This window comes from Etheostoma spectabile, chromosome 20 (assembly GCF_008692095.1).
Source record: "Etheostoma spectabile isolate EspeVRDwgs_2016 chromosome 20, UIUC_Espe_1.0, whole genome shotgun sequence".
NCBI lineage: Eukaryota > Metazoa > Chordata > Actinopteri > Perciformes > Percidae > Etheostoma > Etheostoma spectabile.
In genome coordinates, this window is record NC_045752.1 from 964,934 (window position 1) to 992,302 (window position 27,369).

The 27,369-nt window shown below is 40.2% G+C and overlaps 1 protein-coding gene across 5 annotated transcripts in view; it reads right to left on the reverse strand.

The window, feature by feature from the left end:
* Positions 1 to 27,369, reverse strand: part of pacs2 (phosphofurin acidic cluster sorting protein 2) — a 66,009-nt gene that overhangs the window by 4,131 nt on the left and 34,509 nt on the right. Inside the window, exons 2-24 of one of the 5 annotated variants that reach the window (XM_032499712.1) lie at positions 23,256 to 23,343; positions 22,840 to 22,929; positions 21,445 to 21,570; positions 19,306 to 19,468; positions 18,568 to 18,641; positions 17,097 to 17,177; positions 16,397 to 16,453; positions 15,984 to 16,138; positions 14,520 to 14,610; positions 13,349 to 13,420; positions 12,818 to 12,942; positions 11,975 to 12,107; positions 11,152 to 11,256; positions 10,413 to 10,519; positions 9,599 to 9,753; positions 9,049 to 9,159; positions 8,317 to 8,425; positions 6,733 to 6,765; positions 3,963 to 4,007; positions 1,730 to 1,772; positions 1,562 to 1,604; positions 1,166 to 1,301; positions 496 to 716 (exon numbers count right to left, since the gene is read on the reverse strand). In XM_032499712.1, coding sequence (XP_032355603.1) covers positions 496 to 716; positions 1,166 to 1,301; positions 1,562 to 1,604; positions 1,730 to 1,772; positions 3,963 to 4,007; positions 6,733 to 6,765; positions 8,317 to 8,425; positions 9,049 to 9,159; positions 9,599 to 9,753; positions 10,413 to 10,519; positions 11,152 to 11,256; positions 11,975 to 12,107; positions 12,818 to 12,942; positions 13,349 to 13,420; positions 14,520 to 14,610; positions 15,984 to 16,138; positions 16,397 to 16,453; positions 17,097 to 17,177; positions 18,568 to 18,641; positions 19,306 to 19,468; positions 21,445 to 21,570; positions 22,840 to 22,929; positions 23,256 to 23,343 — 2,363 coding nt within the window. Of the gene's footprint in view, positions 1 to 495; positions 717 to 1,165; positions 1,302 to 1,561; positions 1,605 to 1,729; positions 1,773 to 3,962; positions 4,008 to 6,732; positions 6,766 to 8,316; positions 8,426 to 9,048; positions 9,160 to 9,598; positions 9,754 to 10,412; positions 10,520 to 11,151; positions 11,257 to 11,974; positions 12,108 to 12,817; positions 12,943 to 13,348; positions 13,421 to 14,519; positions 14,611 to 15,983; positions 16,139 to 16,396; positions 16,457 to 17,096; positions 17,178 to 18,567; positions 18,642 to 19,305; positions 19,469 to 21,444; positions 21,571 to 22,839; positions 22,930 to 23,255; positions 23,344 to 27,369 lie in introns of all 5 variants that reach the window. The other 4 variants (XM_032499711.1, XM_032499713.1, XM_032499714.1 and 1 more) reach the window with 4 other exon arrangements.

A 27,369-nucleotide genomic window follows, 5' to 3' on the forward strand; every position in this document is an offset into this window, starting at 1 on the left:
GTCTAAGACAACGAGGACACTGGATTTTTATTTCAAAAACCACAACTGCCTTTTATCAAGGCTTTAATCATAATACACTTATGACAATAAAGAGGTAAATGAAAAAGATTCTTATTTTTCTGTGGGTGTATTTTATGGCAATGTGGATCTTTCAGATCAATTTGAGGAGTGCCTATGGTTAGTATTTCCCACGGTTTACCGTGGCATGCAGTGTGGGACTCTCACTGGTCTGGCCTTGGTCTTGTCTCAGTCTCGGCACACTCTGGTCTTGGTGATGACTTGGTCTCGGTTAAGGTGGTCTTGGCTACAACACTGTACACTATACTAGAGCCTAATTCCACATTTTTCTCTCTGATCTCTGAAATTGTGGCTTTTAAAATGTAAATGTAATTTAACTATTCCTTTAAGATTCCCACTGTGATCAGAAAACAATACATCCAAAGAAACATGCATGCATCCGTCCACCTGGACAACACCGGTGGGTGTGCAGCTTACCCTTCTTATTCTTCTCCTTGGTCACCACAGTCATGGACATGGTGGGCTGGGGGCTCGCCTCTGCACCCCCCACTGGCAGCCGGCTGACCTGCAGCGAGCGGAAATTGCACTTCAGAGTGTTTTTGGAGGAGGAGTCCCGCTTCTCCATGTCTTTTTTCCTTTCGGTTGGAGCCACCCAGTAGTCCACCTGAAGCCCCATCAGTTCTGCCTGACCTGCAGAACTACAGACAACAGCTGGATGTCAGGGGAATGCCTTTCATTGAGTCTCTTACACAGAAGAGTTAAAGCTAAATCTGAAAATATCAATCTATATATCTTTTTTTACAACCTTTGTTTACCTTTTGACACAGCCAGGCTACCCCCCCCCCGTTCCGTTTCCAGTCTTCATGATAAGCTAAGCTAACCAGCTGATGGTTGTAGCTTCATATTTACAGTACAGACATTAGGGTTGTATCAACCTTACTGTAACATCTAACTCTCTGCAAGAAAGCCAATACATGCATTTCCCATCTTGTTGAATTATCCCAAATAAAATGGAAAACATGTTTTTAGAAAATATGTAAGCGTTTGACGAAGAAAAATCAATAAATAATGTATCACGACAGAAAAATGTAACGCCTGCTTAAACATGTATTTAATTGAAGCTCTTCAGCAGGCATCCCTTTTCTACCTGTAAGCACAGAAGCTGGTGGTAACAGAGGGGGAGGAGGGAGGGGTGGGCGACGCCTCTTTGAGTGCGGGTGATACTTGTGGAGGGGTGGAGGAGAGCAGCGAGGAGCCCAGAGGTGCTGCATCATCAGAGTCTCCTGAGGGAGCAAACACTCAATCAGTTATTTGTAAAAAAGAAAAAGGAAAAAAAAAAAGGGGGAAAAAAAAGAGGAAATTTTAAATATACAGTACACACACACAAACACACACACACACGCACACACAGTGGTGGAGAAATTTGCTCATTTAGTTGGGTGCTTTGGTGTCGGTTAGTGTGCAAATTGTGTAAGAATTCTTAATACTTTTTTACATCTATCTTTTTGAATGTCAATCATCCCTCTACAAACTCAATGCTTGCCTGACGCTGCAGATGGTTGCTCCACGAGGCCAACTTTCACGATCTGCAGAATTCAAAACAGGAGAAAGCATTATTATGTGTTAAGTCAATATCAAATATGGGCTAAAACAACAAAATCAACACACGGTGAATATTTAGGGCAAATGGGGAAATAGAGAGGTTACTCACCCCGATGAAAGGGATGAATTTCTGACATGAGTCCTCATCAGGGCTGTGGAGAAGCAATCCAAAACAGAGTTCAGGTCAGAAAGAGGCAAGAAACTAATCAGTGTGTCGTGAAAAAAAGGAAAGGAAAGATGAAAAATCTAATTGAATCAAAAGGGACTGTCTCCTACAAGCATTTCCAAATGCTTGGCAAGTCAAAGATCATAAAAGATTATTTAAAGAAATCTAGAGTTAGTAGCACTGAGATGTCGTAATTAGTCACTTTTGATGATGCGGATTTCCAATGTTTGACATGTGGAAATACTGTCTTCCATTGCATAGAATCAACAGAGCATGCCGCACAGTGCTGGGATTTAAACCTCCACTAAAGCACATTCAGTCTCCGACTGCAGGCGCCCTTAAAGTATCTGGAGAAGCAGAGAGCAGAACATGCAGGCTACCTGGCAGGCCTCGGCTGGTTGGAGGCCTGCAGAAAGCCATCCAGTTACAGCAGACACAGACTGGATCTACCCAACCAAAGGCAGAGGAGCATTCAAGGGGAAAGCAAGTCCATCAGGGGATCACCTAAACCAGCGGTTCCCAACTTGTTTTGGTCTAAGGTCCCCCCCCCCCTCCCCCACAGCCCTGTCAGATGAACACCTGTCCCCCAATTCACAATGGATGTTCCAAATGTTTAGTACTATTCATTATATAAAAAATGGTGTACTGTTAATCATTTTATTCAATTGACAATATTAAGGTTGGTTTGGTGAGTAATTCTAGTACTACATGCCTTCTAGGCTACTGCAACTGCTACTGCTTAGATTAGATTAGATTAGATTCAACTTTATTGTCATTACACAGGTACAGGTACAAGGCAACGAAATGCAGTTTGGGTCTAACCAGAAGTGCAATAGCAGTAAGTGCAGGATATACAATGGTTCCGTAAGTGCAGGACATGGATATGTATGGAATAAATATAGAAAAGAATACTATTATAAACAGAGTTTTACAGATGGGTTTGTCCTATGAATATAAAATATAGATAACAAGTATTGTGAGCAAGATTTACAGCTAGGAATTTGGGGGATATTACTATAATTGCAAATTTTTACAGATATGTGCAAATAGCATAATATACTAATGGTTTACAGAGTTTACAGGTGAATATGTACTATGAGTATATATATACAGGCGGCTATTATTATTATTATAGACAGAATTTTTACAGATAGATATAATAAGTGGAAAAAAAAAGTCATGACTAAAAGTCATGACTAAACTACTACTACTACTACTAAGCTGAATGTTTCAACCATTCACTATTTCTATATTTGCGTTACATTAAACCATTACTTTAAGATACCTGTTTCAACCGTTACTTTAACTTTTAGCTATTTTACCCATTTCTGCTGTTTAGTAATGACTTTTAGGAAGTTATTTTGACCATTTAGTCATGACTTTTAGGAAGTTATTTTGACCATTTAGTCATGACTTTTAGGAAGTTATTTTGACCATTTAGTCATGACTTTTAGGAAGTTATTTTGACCATTTAGTCATGACTTTTAGGAAGTTACTTTGACCATTTAGTCATGACTTTTAGGAAGTTATTTTGACCATTTAGTCATGACTTTTAGCTAAACTTCTGTGCTCGCTTGCTAACTAGTTTCCACGCAATCTCACATAACTGCAACATGTAGTGTTCAGGTGTTCCTTCATGTTAATATGTGGATATATTCTTTTGATCAAATCTTAATTTCTATTTTTTTATTTTTATTAGTTGAGCTACTCTACAATCTTACTATGTACCGCCTGGCTAATGCTGCTTGAAGATGGGAAAAAAAAAATCATAATTGCGATTATTTTGGTCAATATTAAAATCACAATTATTTAACACAATTACTCATCGACTCATCGATTTTTTCTCGATGACATTGTGTTTGGGATCTTTAAGAGACACAATTAAGCCGATTAATTGCACAGCCCTACCCCAGCAACTGCAGAAGTAACCCCTGGTTGGGAATCACTGAATTGAATTACCGAGTCCTAAAGAAGTGGATGAGAAGGAAGAGCACCAACCTATATCCACATTCTCCAGTTCCATACCCTACCTGTGGGCGGTAGTGTATGACTACGCTTACAAGCCTTCCATGAACTATTTTCCTGGCGATTGTCAGAAAAGTAGCCTAAATGGTTCTACTTCTATGCTTTTCTAAATGCAAAGGCGTTTGATGATGTGAAAGGTTGTTGCTCTTGCCTTGAAGAAACCTGCCATCGCCCCCCCAGGGAAGAAACAGATAGACTACAGGAGGAGAGGAGGGGAGGGGGGGGGGGGAGAGAAAGAGAGAAGACAGTCCACAGTAGGTCACAGTTTGCACATCAAGGCCACGTTTTCTTTTCCCAACACAACACATCTCGGCTGTAATCACTTTCAGAGCAGCCAGAGAGAGAAAGCCAGATGTCTGCCTGGTATGTGCGTGAGTCGTGTTCATCTGGCCTTGCACGGATGGATTATGGCAGATCACATGACTTCTGTCTGATGTGTCTGATCCAGATATTAGTTTAAATGTGTATGTGATGTATCAGTTAAAAGATGCACATGCATGCCAATCCATGTAGGTGGATGTACAAATATGGACATAACACATGCATTTTTCAGATAAAGGTCTAACCTAGTTCTGCAACTCGGTCAAAACTAGTTTCTAGGTTGGAATAAAGTCAGTCGAATTAGTTTTTTTTTCTAATATTTGTATCATCAATTACAGATTATATATTGTTACCATTGTCTTGTGCATTTATATTTAGCAAAAGGGCCCTTATGAAGGTCAACGGGCCCCATAGCTATATATATATATATATATATATATATATATATATATATATAATCTGTGTTGTCTCACACAGAGTTGGAATGAGGCTGGCTTAACAGGAGGATTCCTTTTTAGAGTAGCCTGAAAAAGAGTACAAATATGGCTTTAACAGGCTGAAAAAGATTCAAAATATAGTTTTACTTGGACATTTAAGCCTTTACTTTTTAAATCCTACATCAGAATGGTCCAATATAACCTGAGTGACACACTGGATGTGTTGTCTCACCCAGATTTGGAATGAACCTGGCTTAACAGGAGGTGTGAAATTCCCTGCTGACGAAGTCAGATCTATTGGAAATCTTTTCCTAAAACAATTTTTTTATTTAATGATTCTAAGTGAAAAATAGTTGCTTTTAATCCTCATTTATGTCATTTTATCTTTCACATTTTGCATTTCATTAGTTTGTATTCCTTGTTTTAGTGTAAGGTACTTTGTAAGCTTGCCTTTGATGCTTGAAAAATAAAGTTATTAATATTATCATTGTTGTAGCTACCAGCAAAACCTTTGTCACAACCAGCTAGTAATGATTTTACTTTACATATTGTAGAATGTAGCATTATGGAAATTATTATCTATTTTTACATGTCCATTCCGTTAGTTTTTGTGTAAACCTTATCCAAGTCAAAAAATGTCAACACTTTACTGTATTTCACAGGTCCATCATTTTCTAAATATTTCCAACAAGTTTTCCTTAAAAGAACTATGTCATTTGGTGCTAATTGCAGGTGGAATAGGAAAGCTCGATTTAAACAATAAGACATTTAAAATGTCTCTCTTTCTGAAACAAAAAAAAGTTAGCTCCACTTGCTAAAAATAGACTCAGCTCAGCTACATTGACCATAAATATACCTATAGACTACAGCATTAAAACATAACCATATCTAAAGATGTGAGCAGAATTGTAAGCTTTAGCTATGAGGACACAGATGTCGATGCAACTTAAATGGTTGAGGTTTGCGATCCATTTACGAAGAAAAGTGTTGATGGTAGTTTGACGTGTGCAGGTTTTCTACTTCTAACTGGACAAATAGCAGACAGACATGGATGGCCAGAAGCACATGGAGATCATGGGGAGGGAACAGCTCCAGAGGAGGGAACACAGAGCTGACTGAATTTGGTTTCTTGCCACTTTATCAGCACCCTTCAGTTCGTCCTCTGATATCTTGTCAATGCGGATCGTTTTGGAGAGAAACTGGCAAGTCTGATTTCTCTTTCTTTGTTGAGGTCATTCTTTCACTAAGCCAGGAATATTAATCTTTACAACAAGAGCACACAGAGTGACACATACTGTACATTTAGAAAATGTGCACCAAACTATAGCATGAAGCATTTAAAAAAAGGAATATTTAATTTAACATTTTGGGCAATAAGCTTATTCGCTTTCTTCCCGAGAGTTAGACTGATATACTCTCATGTCTGTACGGTAAATGTAAAGCTGCAGCCAAGAGCTGATCATCCTAGCTTAGCATAAAGTCTGTAAACAGGGGCAGACAGCTAGCCTGGTACGGTTCAAAAGGAGAAAAAAAATATATGCCTACCAGAATCTCTAAAACTCACTTATTAAAGCACATTTTTTGAAATAAAGTGCAACACGAAACTATGTGTCAGGGAAATAGTCAAACACATAACTCCAGATAAAACTACAATAAGTCACTTTCAATTAGTGAGTTTAAGAAGTCTCTGCTTGACAAAACCAGACAGATTCCTGACATTCTTTATACTAACTAATATTATATTTATTATTATTATTATTATTATTATTATTGGGTGTAATTAACATAATTTGGACAAAAAGGACAAAGTTAGAGTGTATTGGTATGGATTAGGACACTCTTCCTCATTGCATCTCTTGTGTCTAGGCTGATAAAATAAAGACTTGACCTAACGCAGCTTTAATTAGTTCAAGGAATCTCATAGTGTGTCTGTGTGCTCGTGCTCTTTACAACTGTGTGTGTGAGCAGTGGCCTGTATAGCAGGTCTTATCTGAGAAGTTTATGGCTGTTAATAGAAGAAGCAAAAAAAACTATTTAGGCGGCTGTTAAAGTGGCAAGCTCCAGGAAAAGGTTGAGAAGGTTCAAGGGGGAAATGGCTCCAACACACAGTAAGCACATGAATCACCAGGCTACGTGAGAAAAAAACTCAATCGACCACAATACCTTACTGCAAAATCAAAATGAAAGCTCTTTTTCCTTCAAAGAAAGAAAAGGAAAAAAATACAACAAAAAAGATAAAAACATGTTATTCACACACACAGTGATGGAAAGACAGTGATGTTTAAAAGATGGACACCGTTGCTCCCACACAAACACAAACTCCACGCATTAGTGAAACTTTCACCTCCATTTTGCTTTTCACAAGGGAGTTGAAAACGTCCAAATGGTGAACAGCACCACTATGTAACTAAAGTAGAAGTTGCCACCAGCAGCTGGTTTCAGTTGAACATGTGGTTGCTTGTAGCAACCGCTTCTGTCACAATACCATAGCAGTCCCCCGACATAGTCACATCCGCCATATTTTCAGATCTGTGACTAAGTACATTTTGAAAAACATCATATATCCACCCCCCCACCACCACCACCCCCAAATGCTCCAGGGGTGGCCCTTTCTGTTTTTGATTTGTTGATCGTTTAGTGTTAACCTGGCTAGCCATTACACCAAGATAGCTTTCTCAAGCTAATGTGTGGCTAATGCTGCGTTCACATGTCCCATGGATGATCCCATTTGTTGCACCTGCACCACAAAAAAGACTTGACCCTCCCTTTTCCAAGACCTTTTGCATGACCCTCCTCACTATTTATTGATTGACTGTTCCGGTTTGCGCTTGGCAAAGATGTACAGATTACCATTGTTTTTTTACAACTACAAAAACAAAAAATTATTCAGCAGATGTCTTAGTTCCAACACAATTGGAACTAGCAAAGCAGTTTTGTGTTTATATGTGCAGGCGAGATTTATTCAGTTAGAGAAATTGCATCTGCTAGCGATGGGGGGGGGCGAGACTGAGAGAGCTTCATGGAAAAATATGCACCAAACAAGCCACTTTGAAATTGTGCTGTTTTCATGAACACAATGAATAAAAGTTGGGTGACCCTCCCCCCTACACTAAAAAAAGTTTGACGACTCTCCCCTCAACAAAGAATAAAAAGACATGACCTTCCCCCCCCCCCCCCCCCACATACCAAACGCTCATTTACATGTTATATTTTGATTGTCTTATCTGTACAAAAAAGTATGTAAGTGTAAAAAAAAAAATTGACTTTTTTTACGCAGGGTTGCCAGAATATTTTTTGGAGTCTCTGGAGGTTACCTTGGGACAAAGCCAAGCAAGCTCCACTTGTGATATTTTTTATTTATTTGTTTCACAATGGCTTCCACTAAACAAAATTGAGGGCAGACGATCTATCCTGTGTAATTATAAAATGTCATCACTTTTTGTTAGCGTGAAAATCCTGCGGATTAATTCATTTTGATTGCAAGCCTAAATTTGAAAAGTATTTGAAAAAGCCAGCTGATGTATCAAATGGATGATTTATAGAGTTTACAGAATAGTTCAACCCCCTTGTGAAAAACGAGTAAAAACTCTGCATCAGAAGTATTTATTAGACATGACTCCCAGACTTTCCTAAATTCAAACTTTTTCACAAAAACACATTTAATAACATTCCACTTCTGTACAGCTCAGTGTGACAATTTCTCCTATTTGTTACTAAATGAGGGTGAAATCATGTATGAAGACATACCTCCTCTGTTTGTAGGTGAGCATGGCCTCTGCGATGGGGAGCTGGTGTGCTCCATTAGCTCCCACCATGTACTGAGTCACCCGCGACACCACGTCTGGGTTCTCCTGGGCTGCACGGCACACAGGGATTCATTCATTCTCTACCACTTACTTTATACCCGACTACATAGTCACAAACATTATTTAAAGCTATACTGTTTAACTGTTTGAATAAATAAATGTCCATTACATTCAAGCCATTGCCAAATGAGTGGATACAAAGCTAATTAGGACTGTCAGACTATCCACAGAACTCTCTCTCAGTATGGCTGTTTACAAAATGGCGTAGTCCTGCAAGATTCGCACGCAGCTGCTCGAGTGATGCGTTTTACGCCACCAGGACAACAACAGCGTTCAGCTTTGGAGAGAAAGAGAACATAACAATCACAAGATAATTATCTCTTCTTAGAACCTACCATGTTTTGTCCTTGAATTAATGGGCTAAACGCCACCAGCAGCTAAATGGAGACGGGGTGAGGGTATGATCACGGAAGGCTTGTATCATATGGATGCGCCAACAGTGTTGTTGTCATTACTTAGAATTCCTCATGGGGGAGACGACGCACTATAGCTTTAAGGTTTTCATATTCATTTTCAAGTTCCTGTTTTCCTGGTTGTAGATGATTTCCTACGACTGCTGTAAACTTTATAAAATGTTTAACAACGTAAAAGTCAGTGAGACTTAAGAGCCCACCTATAACAGGAGCCTCTGGCTTGTGAAACAGGTCCCTCCAAGCGGCATCTTGGAACAAACTGTTGTATCGATAGTCAATAGTGCCGAGATATTTGGAGACTGGATGTGCACCTAAACCAATCAAAGAAAAACAGTCAAAATCACACAGCAAACAGCTTTAAAGGTGCAGCGTTAAGTCATTGTCAGGGCCACATGGAATCTGCAGATGCAGAATTCCACTGGATGGGCACCTGGAATAGCTCACCTGGTAGAGCGTGCGCCCCATGTACAAAGGCTCAGTCCTGGTCGCAGCGGCCGCAGGTTTGACTCCGACCTGCGGCCCTTTGCTGCATGTCATTCCCCCTCTCTCTCTCTCCCTTTAAGCTTGAAAAGCTACTACAAGTCTCTACCATTATCCTATACATTTTCAGTCAATTTTACAATTTATTAATCTGACAAATACAAGTTGTCCATTAATGTTTGAACAATAATAGCATCTTTAGATATTGCAAGTAAAAACAAAGAAACATAAAAGCAAAGTAAAGTAAAGTAAAGTAAGGCTGCTCCTAACCTAGAGGGATGATGAGGAACCTCATGTAGCCGAGCCAGTCAGGGGTCTTATGGGAAAGGTGGTCCACAAAAAGCCTCAGAACAGCACTGAGGTAGTGCTGCGCTCCGGCCACTGCGATCTTTATGGGAATGGGCGTCTGGGAGTTACAGTTGCAACTAGGAAAGAAAGTAAATAGACAGCTTACAGTTTTTAAAAATGTACGCACACCAACTCTGATGATATCCTATGCATTTGGCAACCGCCAGCTGGTCACGTGACATCGGCTACAGAGCTTGGTGAGCTTCCGCTCATTTCAGCGGTTGGTAGTTTAGCCAACAAAAAGTCAGCCGACAGTAAATTTTATGAACCAAAGCAGCTAGTTAAAGATTAGAAAAAAGAAATCATGGTTTGGATTAAAACACTCCAGAGGAACAAGCATGCGTTTCCTAGGTGAGTATTCTGTTTTCACTGGGAAGCTAACTTCACTCCCATGCAAGCGTTTTTGTAGAGCGCCAGTCATTGAGCTGTCGTACAACAACAACAAAAAGTGGAATACAAATTACAACAGTGTCCCTTTTTGTAGCTGTATGTACGAATGGTTCATGAGAACAGTGTGGTGCTTTGTGGTGATGTATATGATGGCTAGTCTACAGTATATCCACAGCAATCCACTTCTGGGATTGTGCCAATGCCAACAAAAATTCAGCCGGATTTCACTCATTTAGGCCGAATATCTGTTGCCTCGGGCTTCCTTTGTGTTGGCATTTCACATCAAGGTCTGGCAATGCGAGACAACAGGAGGGCAGCAGAGAGAGTGACTGAGAGGACGACTTACAATCTCTGGATGCGGGAGACGATAGTGTTGAATGCAGCTTGGATGTCGGCCGTGGTGCAGGTGCAGACTACTGGTAGATGGTGGTTTTGCAGCATATCTGATAGATACTGAGAAAGGGGGAGGAGGAGAAATAGCTTAAAAAAGTTTATAACTTAATTTTCAAAATATTTCACCATCATACATTTATTTGACAAATCCTTTCATTAGACCTACTGTATCTTAATAAGTAGTGCTTTCTACTTTAATTATAAGAATAACACCTAAAATAAACGTTTTAACAGTACATTGCATTGCATTGCAAGGATAAGATATGTATTTAAGAAAAACCCCAGTAAGATTTGGCAGCCCTTGATATCACACCTGACACAGGGAAAGTAGAATACACATACACACTGTTGTATTTCTTTAGTGATTAGAATGACTAAAGTAGTAGGTTTAGGGAAGTGTACGGGGAAATAAAGGTCTCTTATGTTTTGTTTTTCCTGTTCTTTGTTTAATCTGTATTTTTACACTTAATGTTCTTTATACAGACTCATGATTGTAATCTTACTTTCACATTCCAACAAAAATGAGCACTTATTCAATTCTATTATTGTCTGTACAATAATATTTGGCTCAATAAATAAAACTTTGAGTATACACTTTTCAACATCCATCCACAGCTCTACCAACAGAACTTGAAAGGCAAATATTGAGAGAAAACTAGCGGTGTGAAGCTGGCCGTGCAGCTCCTCCTCACCTGGCCCTGCCAGTCTGACGTGTTGATGAGGATGATGCTGTCAGGGAGGTTGGTATCAGACACCAGGATGTGGTTGAGTTGGTCATACACTGTCTTTCTTGGGATCTAGGCAGGTAAAATAAGAAACCTCTGGGTTAAAATAGGGACCCGTATTTGTAATTAAGGGAACGTACAATATGTTTGATAAAATCAGTGAATCTGCCCAGATTCAAAACTTTTAAAAGGTCCCATGGCATGAAATTTTCACTTTATGAGGTAATTTTTAACATTGAATGAAACAAAACAAAAACTAACATTAACTGAATAAAAGGCTGGCATTGAAAATGTTAAATAAGTCAAAGTAGGTAATATCATCAGAAATATGTAGCATTAAAGTATTAAAAGTACTCCATGCAGAAAAATCAACCGTTCTGTCAATCAAGTGTTTACTTGGCTCATCATCTCAGCTGGACTTATAGGCCTGTCATATTCTTTAGCAGTTTAATGTATAATAAAACATGATACTTTATAAACTTCATGTGTTTTGTGTGCAAAAACTTAACTTGTAAAGTAACTAATAACTAAAGCTGTCAGATGAATGTAGTGGAGTAAAAAGAACAATATTTTTACAACTTTTTTTAATACTTTCTGGAGTGTAGCAGAGTAGAAGTAGATAGTGGCATGAAAAGAAAATACTAAAGTAAAGTACAAGTACCTCAAATGTGTACTTGAACAGATAGTTGTTCACTTACGAATCCTTCTCGGCGATCATCTAAACTACTGATAAAATCCACTGAGTACTGAGTACGATGTTTTGGGATCGTCCTGCAGTTGGCCCTCCTACCTGTAGGTGGCAGCGTGTGTCCAGGGAGCGCTCGTTGTCCAGGCTGTTGGCCCTCTCGTTCTGCGGCCTGCTGGGCTGGCGCTCCTTCAGCGACGTGCTCCGGCCTCGCCTCCCCGCCAACTTGGGTTCCTGCCTGAAAACAAAAAACAGCAGAGCAAGAGAGGTGGAGGACTGGAGTGCCAGAAGCAGAGGCAGCGACGTAATGGTCAACGACACGAAGCATAAACCCTGTTCCGATCTGTAGGAGATGATTACAGAAAGGCACACATCCACTAATATTAATTCCAATCCAAAAACTGATTCACCACAGTTCCCTTTTACAAGACATTGGATGATACATCTGGCATGCTCTTCTCTGCGAATGTCTATGGTAAAGATTCCAGCCAGCTCTAAAAACTATCCTGCAGATGTGTATTTAGTGCTTTAACCCTCTGTGGACAAAAGACACAAAAAGCAATAGTAACAAATTATTTTTATACAATTTTTTCATATATTTCACTACTCCAGTGACGTCTTTGGTGAATAAAATTGAATGCACCAAAACAATTTGTGCATGTGGGTAAAGGTTTGTTTTCACTAGAGATTTGAGGAGTTCAAAAAGTAAGCATCAGCTTTTCAGCTTTAAGGCCAAATTATCTCTTCACACATTGCTCTAGGACAAACACTTTACAGAAAGCGGAGTTAGTTCTCAACAGTTTGATACAAAACACCAGGTTCTGTGCAGGTACGCTTAAAAAGGAGAATTAAAGAAGATGAGAAAAAAAAAAAAAAAAAAAATCAAGGAAATGCCCTTCGACCTCCGAGGGTTAAAGAAGTGGATTATTGTTGTTGATGTAATTCTACCTGTTGGATGAAATGATCAGAGACTCTGTCTTGGTCATTTTGCCACTCGGTGGCAGTCTCTCTAGAAACGTGTCCATGTTGTCCATCTCCAGCTCTGTGGTCGGAGTCACCGCCTCCGGCTGCTCCTGAGAGGACAGAGGCAAAAAACGGGGTTTATGAGTTATTAGTTAGAGCTGACAGATATGCATTATGAAATTTTCTTTTCAAAACAACACTTTTTCCCACCTTTAATGTCTCGACTGTGCCAGAGGATTTAAGTTGCTTTCCATTAGGATTTACTAAATGAGTCTCTTCTTTCAGTGGTATTATAGCTATAGAGACTATACAGTCACACCGGACCCTAAGTTAACTTAGGTTAGTTAATTACATTGTATATGGACTGCTACAATGTAATTTAACCAGTGTAATGACACACTTTTGTATGTCCTCTCTGATTAAGTGTAGAATAATACTGGGCTAATGACAATGCATTGCAAAAGCTTACCTACGTTGCATTTTTTCAAATCAATTGCATTTTCACATCATACTCACAAAGGAGATGTTATCAGACACGCCGTCATCTGGAAATTTGACCCCAGCGCACTTGGTTTTATCTGGGTCGAGCTGGAATGAGACGGTGAGAAGAATAATAAACCCAGGGCCTTTCATTTCACACAAAGCACCGTTTTATTAAACACCTCGAGGTGGATTCTTGGTTCAATAGAAGCCCTACAGTTTCACAAACAAACTGGTGATCACGTTATAACTGGTTTAAAAAAGTGCGGAGTGATGGGAAAATCTGAGTCTTACTCCTCTTGTACTCCGGTAAAAGATGCCATGGAGCAGGATAATTGACGCCTTTCTGCTCTGGTGGATTTGCTCCTCGGCTATCAGTGTAGTTCAGTGGTTACACAAGTCGGCCTCCAGCTGTTTCACTGTGGTGATACTAACCCAGTTTATTTAAGTTACGTAGAGCAGGGGTCTTCAACTTTTTTTTAGATGGATCAGGGACCCCCTACTACATATATTGCATGAAATCTTGTTGCAATAATACGTAGGGCAACCCAAGCCTTTATACGTACCTTTTTAGAGCATAGCATAGGCCTGCACGATTCGGGGAAAAATATGAATCCCAATTCTTTAGCTTAGAATTAATATCACGATTCTCTGCCACAATTATATGTTTATTGCACACATGAACCATGACAAAACAAAACAAATAGGCAGTACCAAACATAGATTTCTTTTAGCATCTATATCACATTGCACTTCACCACAAGCCTGTACACATAGAGGCTTCAATGAAAAATGTTAAACTCTCAGACAAAAGTAGTAGACTTTGTAATGCATTCGGCTTGGAAAATTAAATAAGAATCAAAGTAATTTAAAAAAAAAAAAATCTAAATTATTGAACAATTGAATTGTGAACAGGGTGAATAGAGATCACGATTCGTGCAGGCCTACCATAGAATACCAAGCTATTAAAATAATATTGTTATAATAATATGCTGGATTCATATTAAGACATTTTAATGATTAAAAAAAAACTTTCCGATGTAGAAGAAGTAGAGGTTTGAGGTGGCCATGTGATCAGAAACACAAGCCAAAAACAGGTTGATGTCATTTCATGTATCAAGACGCATGTTTAATATATGCAGGAGGGAAATCCTGCTGAAATTATTTGGGACTGTTTCATACACTGTTGCAGTGACATTTGTCTCACCGGGCTCGGAGGCTCCCTGTGGCTCCGGACGCTGTGGATGCTGCCGATCTCAGTTTGAGAGCTGGAGAGGGAGAGACCCTCGAAATATGGCCTGAAACACAAGAATCCAGCTAGGTGAGACAAATCAATTTGTCTTAACATGACTATCGACTGTGATTGAGAGATATGAGGAGTCTCCTCTGGGCCAGTGGCTCGGTACACATCGCATTAGGCTATTTTAAGAACAGCAACAGTTTAAGTTAAGTGGTTTCATGCTCATCGCGCTCAGCGCCATTGGTGCAGTGTGGACAGCGATATTACACAACTGCGTGATGATAGTTGCCAGGAAAAAAAACCATTCTGTAGATCATACATCCTGTTTGGTATCTAATTGTTCTCCATCTGTCTTCATCATTTTGAGACCAGAGCATGACAAATGGCACTCCTGCCACCTAAGAAGCGGCAGAAATTGACATTACTGTTTTATAATGTATAGTGACAGGGAAGGAACATTCAGGCCTGAAGCCCCAGAAGCCACCCCTTCAAACCGCCTCTGACGCTGAGCACCTTCAAGATTTTGTAACAAGGCGGACTGGGTCTCACAGACCGAAGAGAAGAAGTCCGTCCTTGGAGCCGCTTTGATTGCAATCAGTATGAACCATCACTGCCCAATGTGAGTCGAGTGAAGCTGGGAGTTGCGCATGCGTCACTTTGCAACAAGTAGCATGTAAGATGCTAATGAGAGACTTCTGGTATGTCAATACAGTAAAAATGGACCTACTTAACGCAGTTGGTTCACTGCTGGCTGCTAACTTGTTAGCATCAAACACAACAAAGGCTGTCAGTTGAATGGCGTTTTGAGCTAACGTTAGCAATCAAACATTCATAACCAGATAGCTACAACGTTTTTGAAATGATTTCCATCTTCTGTTATTGTTTGTAATGAGAAAAGTTTTTTATTTCATGGAGTTCACAAATGTCAGTATGACGTGTTATGCCGTAAACCGTTTCAAATCTGCACTCCTCTCACATTGGGCAGTGACATGAACATAAAGGAGACAAAACTGCTGGAGTATTCTTATGTTTATGATTGTATGTTTTAATGACTTAATTAACTTAACGTTGTGTCTGTTTCCAACCCTGCAGAGAATGAAAACCATAGAGAAAACCCTGAATATATGCATTTAAAAAATGACAAAAAAATGTCATTGCAATAACGCATTAGCACAAAATATTAGGTACCTACAGCTTTAATAACAAGGCTGTATGTATCGTAAAGCAGCCTTTGGTAGTTTCGGCCTCAGTGTATTCTGCAGGGTTTAAGAAAGGACATGGACATTGGAATATCAGTGTAATAATCTAATTCAGCATTTTACCTTTATCATCATCATCATTTTCTGGCCTGCAACACCCAATATACAGTAAACCAAGTGTTTCACAAATAAACACACACATCCTCAACACTGCTGCTGGGAAACAACTCACTTGAGTTTGGGTTTTGGCGTGCTGAGGACGCTGTCGTCGTCGTCTAGCTCCGGGCCGCTGTCACTCGGGTTCTCAAACTCTACGCTGTCCAGGTCCAGGTCCTCCTCCTCCACCTCAGGGGGCGGCTCTGCAGGGTCCTGCTCAGAGTCCAGCACCTTCAAACACACACACAGACACACACAATACAATGATACATTCTGAATAGTACAAAAGTGGGAAACCAAACAGTATAGAAAACTGAAGAATAGCAATATAAAGGAAACATAGCAAATTAAAGTGAAAGTGGTTATGAGTGTTTTTTATAAAATGACCAGTGCTGATCCTGATGGAGTCGGGGGCGGGGGTTAATAGTCCATAGTAGAAATACAAGAGAAAACTGAACTGCCAGAGCAAAACAAGACAGAAACACTCACCTCATCTGAAACTCGGAACCGCTTCAGAAGAGCCACCACACGCTGCTTAAAGTTCTGCTGCTAAAATACAGGAGAACAAACACACAATCACAAGGCAGCCTGGGCCCTACAGTATGTAGGATTTACTACAGTACCCATCAGCCATCCAACAGAGTGAAAACAGATACAGCCGCTGAGCTCCTGCATTTCAGTCATTTTACCGGCAGTAGATGCATTTGCAGTGTTGCCTGGGTATTGATTTCCCTTCATGTGCTCATGTAAATCAATAATCAAGCAACATCATGCCTCATATCTGCTTTCTGGGGCTTTTATCTCCTGCTTCTGCATACTGATACAACTATATCACCCACAAGCAAAAAATATCAAAACTGACTAGTTATAGCTCATTGAAAGGTGTGTCTGTGTATGAATACTGTATTCTTTAGCTATAAAATTATGCAAAAGAACACACTGTCTGCTGAACTGAAAGAGAAGTCTTGATCCCCGTCACCTGTCCCACAACAGGAAAGCTGTTTGGTGCTTACTGGATTTGTTCATGTGCCTTTACCAAGAGCACCGCCTTGTTTTCACACAGACAAATGATTTAGGTGAATAATTGGTGGTAAAAAATAAAAATGTGCGCCAAAAAAAATCACAATACATTCACCCCTTGTGGGTAAGGAAGCTCTAACTTTCTTTATAGTTTAACCAGGCTTCTTACTCTGGTGATGGAGGGGGTCCTTACAATCGACCTCCTCTGCTTCTTTGGCTTTCTCACATCGTACTCGTCATCCTCCAGATCCTGGAGTCAACACACAAGGACGTTAAAATACAGCCTTTCATAAAACAGACAACGTGGAATCTAACTAAGTATATCTACTCAAATAAGTATATCTACTCAAGTACTGTACATAAGTACCAATTTGAGGAACTCTTTCCTTGAGTCTTTTCCTATCATGCCACTTTTTACTTCTACTACGCCACATCTCAGAGAGAAATATTATACTTTTTACTCCACTACATTCATCTGACAGCTTTAGTTACTAGTGTCATGGAAAATCAGACACAGTGGCTTGAATATGTACACACCCGTGCTAGAGTTGATTAAAAAGAGGAATACAACTTTTATTATTTACAATACATTTTTCTTTCACAAAGCAAATTGACCTTAAAAGGTTGGATTTTCCTTTTTTTTAAATTAAGTCATTAAGGGTGTGGCAGGGGTGGCAGTAGCTCAGTCCGTAGGGGTTGGGTTGGGAACCGGAGGGTCGTCGGTTCAAGTCCCCGTATGGACCCAAGAACGGAGTATGGATTGGTAGCTGGAGAGATGCCACTTCAGCTCCTGGGCACTGCCAGGTTCCCCTGAGCAAGGCACCGTAACCCCCCCCCCAACTGCTCAGGGCGCTGGTCCAGCTGGTCCAGCCCACTCACTCTGACATCTCTCCATTTGTGCATGTATAGGTCCTGAGCATGTGTGTGTATTTTAGACTTGTGTGTAGTGATCACTAACAAACAGAGTGTAAATTGTAATTTCCCCACTGGGGATAAATAAACCGTATAAATTATAATTATAAATTATGAGATCAATTTCCAAAAGATGTTTTTTTATTCCTCTTTTTAATCAACTCAAGCATGGGTTTGTAAACTTATTCTAGCCACTGTATTTGTCTATTAACATGTCTAACTAATGCTTTACAAATTAGGATGTGTGCCCACAGAACACATGTAGTTTATAAATTATTATGTTTTATTATAAACTAAACTACCCAACAATATGACGGCCTACAACTCCAGGTGAAATGATTAGACCGTTAAACACTTAGTTGAATGACAGAACTGTTTGCATTGTTTCCAGTTTCTAAAATGGGAGGATTTTTCTGCATCAAGTACTTTTACTTTTAATACTTTAAGTACATTTTCATGATGATAATTACATATTTTTACGTAACATTTTCAATTCAGGATTTTTACTTGTAACAGAGTATTTATTTAAACAAAGGCTCTGAATGCTTCTTCTACCACTGAACGTTTTTCTTACCAACTCATGCAGTGCAAGTACAGATCTTTTATTCCAACTGAGTGCTTCGTTATAAACGGCTTGCCACTACCCAGCAAGAGGTGAACTGATTTTCTTTGCCTCGTGATGAACGTTACCAGCCTGCGTGCCTCAGTGATTCCCAGAACCGACTCACCTGTACCTGCACGGCGTCGTCGCTGGCCTCCTGCTCCGAGGAGAAGCTCTCGTATTCCTCCTCCGAGTAGTTATCTGAAGCAGAGAGAGGACAAGCAGGGAGGTTAATAAAAGGCTGTCGTGCAGAAGACGCAGAAGACATATTTCAGTGACCTTTTAAATTTGACATCAGAAATCAGAGAAAGGGTTTATTGCCACAGTAAGTTACACCTACGTGGACATCTGCCTTGGTGGATGGTGCATACATACACAAACAAACATAAATCAGAAATAAACAATAAATACAGAAACTAGGGCTGCACGATATGAGGAAAATATCTCATTGCGATTTTTTTGACAGATATTGTGTTTGCGATGTGATTCATGATATTGGAGGGAATGATCATTTTTAAATCATTATTCCCATTTTCATTGAAAAATAAAACAATTTCAGTAATTAAATTGCGAGGATCTGTACCAACCTAAGCATTTTACATTAGTCTGTAGGATAGGATTTGTAGGCCCGGGACGTCACTGCAGCACCACAGTACTTTCATCCAGAATGGTTTGACACATATTTTGCCTTTTACAAATATTGCACCACTTTCCGCCCAATTAGAGGGGAAAAAAACACCCTGAACCCTGTGATCTCTGCTCTGTTTAGCCCGTCGAGCATATTGGGTGATTACGATGGCTTCCTGCTGCGTTGACCTCAGATCACCGGGGGGGGGGGGGGGAAGTAATGAGATGCAGAGTGTACCGGAGCATTTGATCTTCTGTCCTCCCTGCATGGCTGCCTCCTCATGGTCTATTGGCTGACTGGACAAGGAAAAGATCCAGATCTCGGCCACCTTGCCCAGCATGTCTTTCTGGTTGCTGCAGAGAGGCAGAACCTGGCCTCCCTCGGTCGGGTGCTGCATCACCTGGGAGTGGGCAGAGATAGGAGAGCAGAGGCAGAACATGAGAGAGATGGGGGGGGAGGGGAGAGGGGGAGGGGGGATTGTAGTGAGTGGGATATTTTCATGTCCATGTAGTCATAGTCATTCAGCCTTCTGGTGCCGCAGGAAAATCCACCGGATGCATGTATTTTTGCAGATGTCCGTTTCCTTCCGTTTCCTTCCGTTTCCTTCCATTTCCTTCCATTTCCTTCCATTTCCTTCCATTTCCTTGTGTCGGACCTTTAAGCTCTGGTTGATTTCTGAGGACTAGGGTTAACTGCTCCTCAGACCTCTGCAGATTAAATCCAGACAGCTAGCTAGACTATCTGTCCAATCTGAGTTTTCTGTTGCACGACTAAAAAGAACGACGAAACAAGTTCCTTCCAGAGGCTATTTTGCAGCTGCTCTGTGCGGAGCTTAGCGCCACCCAAGACAATTGTGATTGGTTTAAAGAAATGCCAATAAACCAGAGAATGCTTTTCTCCCATATCGGAATGCTGTGTGGACTAACCGGACCTTCCTCCGCTCCGCAGCATGTGGATGGTCCATGAGACTGAATGATCTGAGTTTGCTTTGCAGATCTTTTGATTCTATGTATGTCAAAACTGCCCATTACAAGAAAAATGCACGCCTTGAGAGGCTCTACTGACGCAGCTGTTTGGCTCAACAGGACCTAATTATTTACTCAGTGCCAATACATTCTGGACATATTTTACACTCCAGAGATTAAAAACCCTCATCTCCAACCAGGTCACTTCAGGACAGCGCCGACCCAAATGTGGACGAGTCTGTTGGTTCTGGCCTTTAGCCGTTTACACGGTACATATCTCGTGTGGTATATCGTGTTAGAGCCTCTTCATATCCCTGACTTAAAAAACTGAGAACCATTTCTTCTTCTTTTTCTTGTTGTGGTACAGTGTGTTTCTTTTTTCCTCACAGGCGCCAAAATGTTTTCTTTTTCTCCCCTCAGCTGCTGAAACATGACCTTAATAAGCTCCACAGAGCCTTGTCAGCCATAGGGGAACGGCAGCATCTGCACTGGAAGATATCCATCTGAAGGAAGTATGTTATTCTTGGTTTTCTTAAAACACAAGAAAGAAGTTGACAAAACAGCCTCAAGATTACTTGTCTTTTTTTTTTTTTTTTAACAAGGGAGTTTTCCTTATTTCTCTAAGGATAATTTGAATAAAATTAATTAGGATGGTGAAAAGGTGAAATTATCTGTAGTCTTTCAAAGATAAAAGTATTATTTTTCCAACTAATTAAAGGGCAAAAGAGCTAGGATTTATAGGACAGGAGGCACTGCCAATCCCCAGGTGAAGATGAGGAGGACCAAGTCTAGTAAATGTCAATGTGCAGCTCCAACATCCACCATTTTCTCATTATATTTCCACAGCGGTCCTGACACAAAGGCTGTTAGAGCTGATGCACTCTCATGCTCCTGCCGGCACTACAAGACACGACAAAAAAAGGGCAACGGGAGTAAGCTGCAACCTGGTTATCCACTAAAAACAATAACAACCATGAATCACAAACCTTTCCATACAGTCTTATTAGGCCTCCTTACTCTTGTACATCTCAAACCCAGTTTAGTGTGTTATACAGAGGGTCAAAAATACAAAAATATGGTCTTCCCACATCACTCATTGAGGTTCCTAAAGAACAGTTTACACAGAGAGTAAAATTGTTGTCTGAATTTTCCACATGGGTTTGTGCCCTAAATGCAATTTGGTTTTTTTACATTATAATATATAAAAGGTTTTTAAATTGTTAAATATAATTGTTTCTATGGAGATTGCCCCTTATTGAAGCCCCTTGAGGGTTTTTCGGCATTGTCCATCACATCTTTTTGTGAAACATGTAACACTGTTTTAATGTTTTTTTTGTGAAAATAAAATAAAATCCAATGAAATCAGTAGATAAGATGGATGCAGGCTTGTTACAGCGACATCTTACTGTACCTCTGCCATATCGATAGATCCCAAAGCCAGAGTCTTGTAGCCCAAGATGGTTCGGTTCTTGTATCTCTTCCGCCTTTGCAGCAGGATCTGCAGCTTGTTTCCTTCTCGTTTTAAAAAGTGAGGGTACTGACGGGAGAGAAAACCGGGAAGAGTCAGCAAATCCCATAAAAAGACCAAAACCCACAAAGAATCAACCCTTTTTCAGTATTGCATGATGAATCTTATTGCTCTGTGTGTATAGAGCTCCGCTGTCGTACAAAAGCTATTAAACAAAAAAATAGCAGTGAGCCCCACTGCTGCACTGGGTTACATGTTCCTTCACTAAGGGTACTGTAAATACTCACCACAGCACCAAATCAGCTGAAAACAGTCCCCGAAAAAAAACACTATTTGTGTAATGCTTGTAAAGCCCCTGAAACCTTGGCTTTAAATGTAAGCATTTCTCTATATGTAGAATATCCAGGACTTAATAAGAATAAATGACTTATAAAAAAATATTGTATATTAATATATTTATATTATATATTGATAATATATAATATATATATATATAATAAAAACTCTGCTTCTTCAGGACTATGGGTGTGGTTTTTAAATATTGATTTGACAAGTAATGATGTGCCAACATAAGCAAACAGGCCCACATGTCTGTTATAATGTCTTTTTTATTAAAGATTTTCTTGGCATTATAGGCCTTCATCTGATAGGACAAACATGAAAGGGGAGGGTCAGAACCAAAGCCACAGCCACCTGGGTGAGGACTGAGCCTCTGCCCATGTGCGTACACTCTACCAGGTGAGCTACCCAGGCGCCCTGTCCTAATATTCTGATTTAAACACAGTTAATTATGTGATTATGTGACTTACTATCACCTCTTTCAAATTGAGCCGCACCCACAGAAATCTTTCATGTGACATAACTAAAGCTGTTGTGAGAAGATGATCGGGGAAATAGGTATTTAATAAAACTACAGTCCTCTGCTGTTTTGGGAAATGATTTAATCTTCTTTAATTGTGATTATTTTTACATCTTCCGTAGGAACGGGGGAAGCTGGAGACGTCGTAAAAGCATTGAGAGAAGGACTTGGATTTGTTGGCAATAATAAAAATACAGAATATGTCCAGCCTTATCTTGTAACACTCTGTATTTCAGCAATATACAAAAGAGAGCTTCATATCTCATTGATATCTAATGCATGTTTGAACAGTTGCCATAGTAACAGGTTTAATAAAAACTCATCCCACACATACTTAAATCTGTAAGATCTCATTCCAATAAAAAAAAACAGCAAATAAAGACCTTCAAAATATGAATAAAGGGTTTATTTGTCGACCTACGATGTTTATTTTGAGCCAAACAGCAGCATGGGGACTTTCTTTTTTTTTTTTTTTTTACCTGCAGTGAGAAGGTGAGAGCCAGGTCAGTCTCCACAGACCCACTGGGGGGCAGCACTATCTCATGGGACCTCAAAACGCGTTTGGAGCCCTGTGGAAAAACATAAAAAGAAGGTTGGTGTTAAATTTAGTGGGAACTCTCCGTTCTTCGCTCTGCAGCAGTAATGTCAGTATTTTGGATCAAATCTCAAACAAGTCTCTTACAACTGGCTTGAAGATGGAAAAAACTAAAAGAACAATAAAATATGGATTTAAAAAACAAACCACTATGGCGCTTCTTCTGCCCTTCATCAGGGGCTGAGATATACAGCACGGGTGGACATATTAGATATTATTCATATATATCCATCTTATGGGTTTGTGTGTAGCAGGTAAGTACACGCCCCACTCAATTGTGTCCGTTTCTGTACAACATACCTGGATTTTAACCGCAATGACCACAGAGATCAGCTCTTTATCAAGTTCCCTCATCACAATCAGCTTCTTCAGAGTCAGACTGCACAACCTGAAGAGAAAAAGAGAGAGAGAGAGAGAGGAGAGGAGAGAGAGAGTTTAGCACCGCTGGGCTGTTTTTTAAGATGCAAAAACAGATGAGTCATTCACACACACACAAAAACAGACTGTGTATTCATTACACGATTTACAACTGAAAACATTGCACGTCATCATCAATCAACAGGTTTAATGACTCTGAGCTGGCATGATCATTTCACAACGTACAGCAGGTGTTAATGTTGTGCTCTTATGCAGAGCGGCTGGAAATGTGTGAGCAGGCAGCGGTCAGTGTTTTACCAGATTAGACCATTACATTCAATTAGCTTGGCTGACGTCATTAGCTTATCCCAGATTTATTGATATCTGTGTATATGTGTCCGCTTTTCATACGTGATAAAAAGTTGCAGGACAGAAATGCCAAAAGTATGTTTAAGGTAATTCAAATGTTACATACTGTAGTTTGTCCGACAGAGAGCATAGTGCCACATTTATTTCTCTAGCTGTGAAAATGTCCTTTTCAATTGTTAAATCTGTACACAAACAGAAATACTCCTTGTAAAATTACAACTCGTTTCTTCTTTCTGTTTGTGTACAGAAGGAGACAAAAGAGATGTCAGGTATTTATTTAATGCATTTAAAAAAGGTACTAATGGGTGGATTTTACTAAACTTTGAACTGAGCCAGGCGAGGTAATTCTCCCTGCTTCGAGTCTTTATATGCTATGCTAAGCTAATCCGGTTTTGGCACTAGCATCCTATTTAAAGACAGTGAAAAACTGTTGGATTATCTATTGTTATATGACAAATTAATGCATTTCACTTCTTTAGCGTTTAGCTTAGCACAGCACTGTTAAACCCATACAAACAGCTGGCTAATGCTGCGTACCTAACGTTAACGTTAGCTAGCGCTTAGCTGATGCTTGCAATTTCTAGTCTGTGACATATTTAATGAACATAGTCTGTAGTAGTACACAATGGCATGTGTATTTTGATAACAACGTGCAGAATTCCTTTTCATTGCCTATTTATGTCTATTTATTTCTATTTCTCACCGCTTGTTTAAGTGTGTGTGACGTCAAAAACTGTAACTGGGAGTAGAACAATCTGGTACGAGTACACGGGTAGTAAGTTCCGAGTTTAACTGCCGTTCCAGGGCATTTTCACGGGTAGAAAGTTGTGAAAACAAGGGTTATCGGTTGCCTGGAACGCAGCACTAGATGTGTCATTCTCCCTAGCTTCGCCATTTTGTCCAAATATTGTAATTTCTGGATCCAAAATACCAAGATAGGGACAACCAAAATGCAAACTTAAGACTTTAAAACATTAGTCCACAAACCAATGGGGGACGTCACCGATGAGAAATCCACTATTTTTACAGTCTATGGTGTCAAGTCACCAGCAAAACCCTACCCAAAAGAGTACCTTTGAGTGGGGTGAGCTCTAGCTCACCCAGTAAGAGCATTTGCCCCATGTAGGCTGAGTCCTTTCCCGTGGCCCAGGTTTGAGTCCGACCTGCGGCCCTTTGCTGCGTGTCATCCCCCGTCTCTCTCCCATACTTTCCTGTCTACCCACTGCTATCAAATATAGTGAAAAGTCCCCAAAAAATGAACTTTTGAATAATAAGTATTAGCCAATATACCATCACATTTCAAAACCTATTCAAAAAAATGATAAAGTATCAGTCGGGCTCTAAGAAGTCATCAAACAAATGACCTTTAGGTTATGAGGCGGCATGCTCATCATTTTCTCAACAAAAGACTAAACTGGTCACCGGAGCGATGGAGGAAGAATTGGCTACAGTTCACAGAAACATTTCAAAATTCCTGCACTTGTTCTACTAACTTAATGTGACCCGAGGGTGTCGCGGCAGGCTGAGCTAACCCCCCCTTTAAAACCACTTTGTCTGATGGGTCCAGTAGACAGGCCTCTGTGAGCAGAGCAGGATACAGCCACTGGAGCAGGATAGTGGCACCATGGCTGCTGCTTTAACAAGCCTGTCACGATTCTTTTTGAGACAGAAAGTGAAAAAGAAAGTTTTTTTTGTTTTTTGTTTTTAAAGGAGGCTTTTCTTTTCAGACACTCTTTGGTTCCTTTGACTGAATCAATCAGTTGAGCTGCTCTGAACGGGCTCCCAATCTAAAGGCTTATTTTCTCCAGCCATTTTGTGTTTTTTTAATGAAAAACCAACATGGAATGACATCACTCCTAAATTATTCTGGGGTAAAACATAGAATGCCGGTCAGCACCGGGAAAGGCTATTCAACAACAGCAAAGGTCCAAGGCACTTTTTTTTTTTTTTTTTAAAGCCTTAATTTACATGGCTTTGACATGTTGAAATTGTTAGTGCATTAAAAATAGAGCTACTAGATACACATTAATGTACTAACAATTTCAATATGAAATTGCAATCTTAATAAAGGCTTCTCTTTTTTTAAACTTTTTGTAAGAGTGCCCTTTTTAACTTTGGTGTTCCCTTCCCAAGAACACCTTCATGATTTGATGTTTTTAATCAAAGATTTAATGTCACACAGAGTAAAAGATGTGGGACAGAATTGTGTGACAATGAGTGACAGAGGAAAGAGAAATGTGCTCAGCGGTGAGTGGAGGGAGGTAACAGTAATACACTAATATCCAGTATAAATTAAGGACTGAGGAGTTGACTTTGGATGTAATTTAACTCCTCTCCAATTCTCCTACTTTGAGAACTGGAGGCAAAACCCTGACGAGAAAAGGTGAGGCACCGAACAAAAGAAGCAGCAGGGCTAACAAGTCGAGGGCTTTGAAAACCACACAGTGTGCTGAGTGACACAACGCTGCGTCTCTGCAGCAGAGGGGTATCAATCAGCCTCGAGAGAAAGGAAAACATTGGGACGTGGAGAGAAGAAGCGGTGACAATGGCAGGTTTGAAGAAGGCCCAGCAGGCTGAATGAAGACCTTTCTTTTCTTCAGCTGAGCTCAAGAAATCTCAAGCACAATGGACACAAGCCAATGAAGGCTTGCATTGTCTTCAGTTCTCACACAGACAATACGCAGCATTCTTGTACTCCCGTTTTGTATTCTCCACTGTTCCCGTTGGTCCCAAGCCCACAACACCATCTATTTCAGCTATGCTAGGTGACTGGATGTTGGTTTGCGTAGGCGGCCAAATGATATCTGCCACACAGACCGCTCTGCTAAAAAGTCCCATTTTATCCCACACAATGGCTTTATAATTTAAGTACTGTGTGCTCGAGCAGCTAATCTGTCCAAAAAGGAACAGCACTGAAATTATATGTCTAATGAAACAGCAGTTCATTTGTAAGAGGATCTGCACTGACCCATTTCTCTTTGGTTGAGATGAGTGCAACTTAAAGTGGTATTATTGAAAGTATTATTTTTGGGGGGTTTTCCAGGGCTCCATGCTGATCTCTACTGAATCTGGCTTTTTGGAGTGATACGCAATAGCAAAAAAGTGTCAGTACGCTTCAAACAGTGTTCGTGGAACAGTGTCTGAAACCGGCATTTCAACTGCGGAATGAGCAGGGGTACGTCTGCGAATAAATTTTAGAACTTTTGAAATAGTAAATCCAACAATCACGACCACCTTACGCAGCAATCGACTGTGTGAAACTACACGAGGGCTTGAACTTATCTCTCAAGCTCTCTTTTTTCACGATTAACACAAATGAAAGGAGAGTATACAAAGACTTTTGCCGTTAGACGTGTTCAGCCACTTATATGTTATTCAAGACCAGTCACAGATATTTCCAGTCCATATTTCCAGTCCAGAGGGTGGTGTCATACCTGAAGCCTCTATTCATTAACTACCACAAACACACAGATGGATGGGTAACGTTTTGTTTTACCACCATAGGCACTTGCTTTCACTGGTTTTCAATGGTTGTGCTAGGCAGGGATGATACACACACACACACACTAGGACTGTTAGGCCTTCTTTATGACTGCAAGTCCTGACATTGCTGGAATCTGTCCATTTTCCTTAAACCTTCTGCCATAGTTACACTAGGTAGAACTGAGGAGTACTTGTGGCGGGGAGA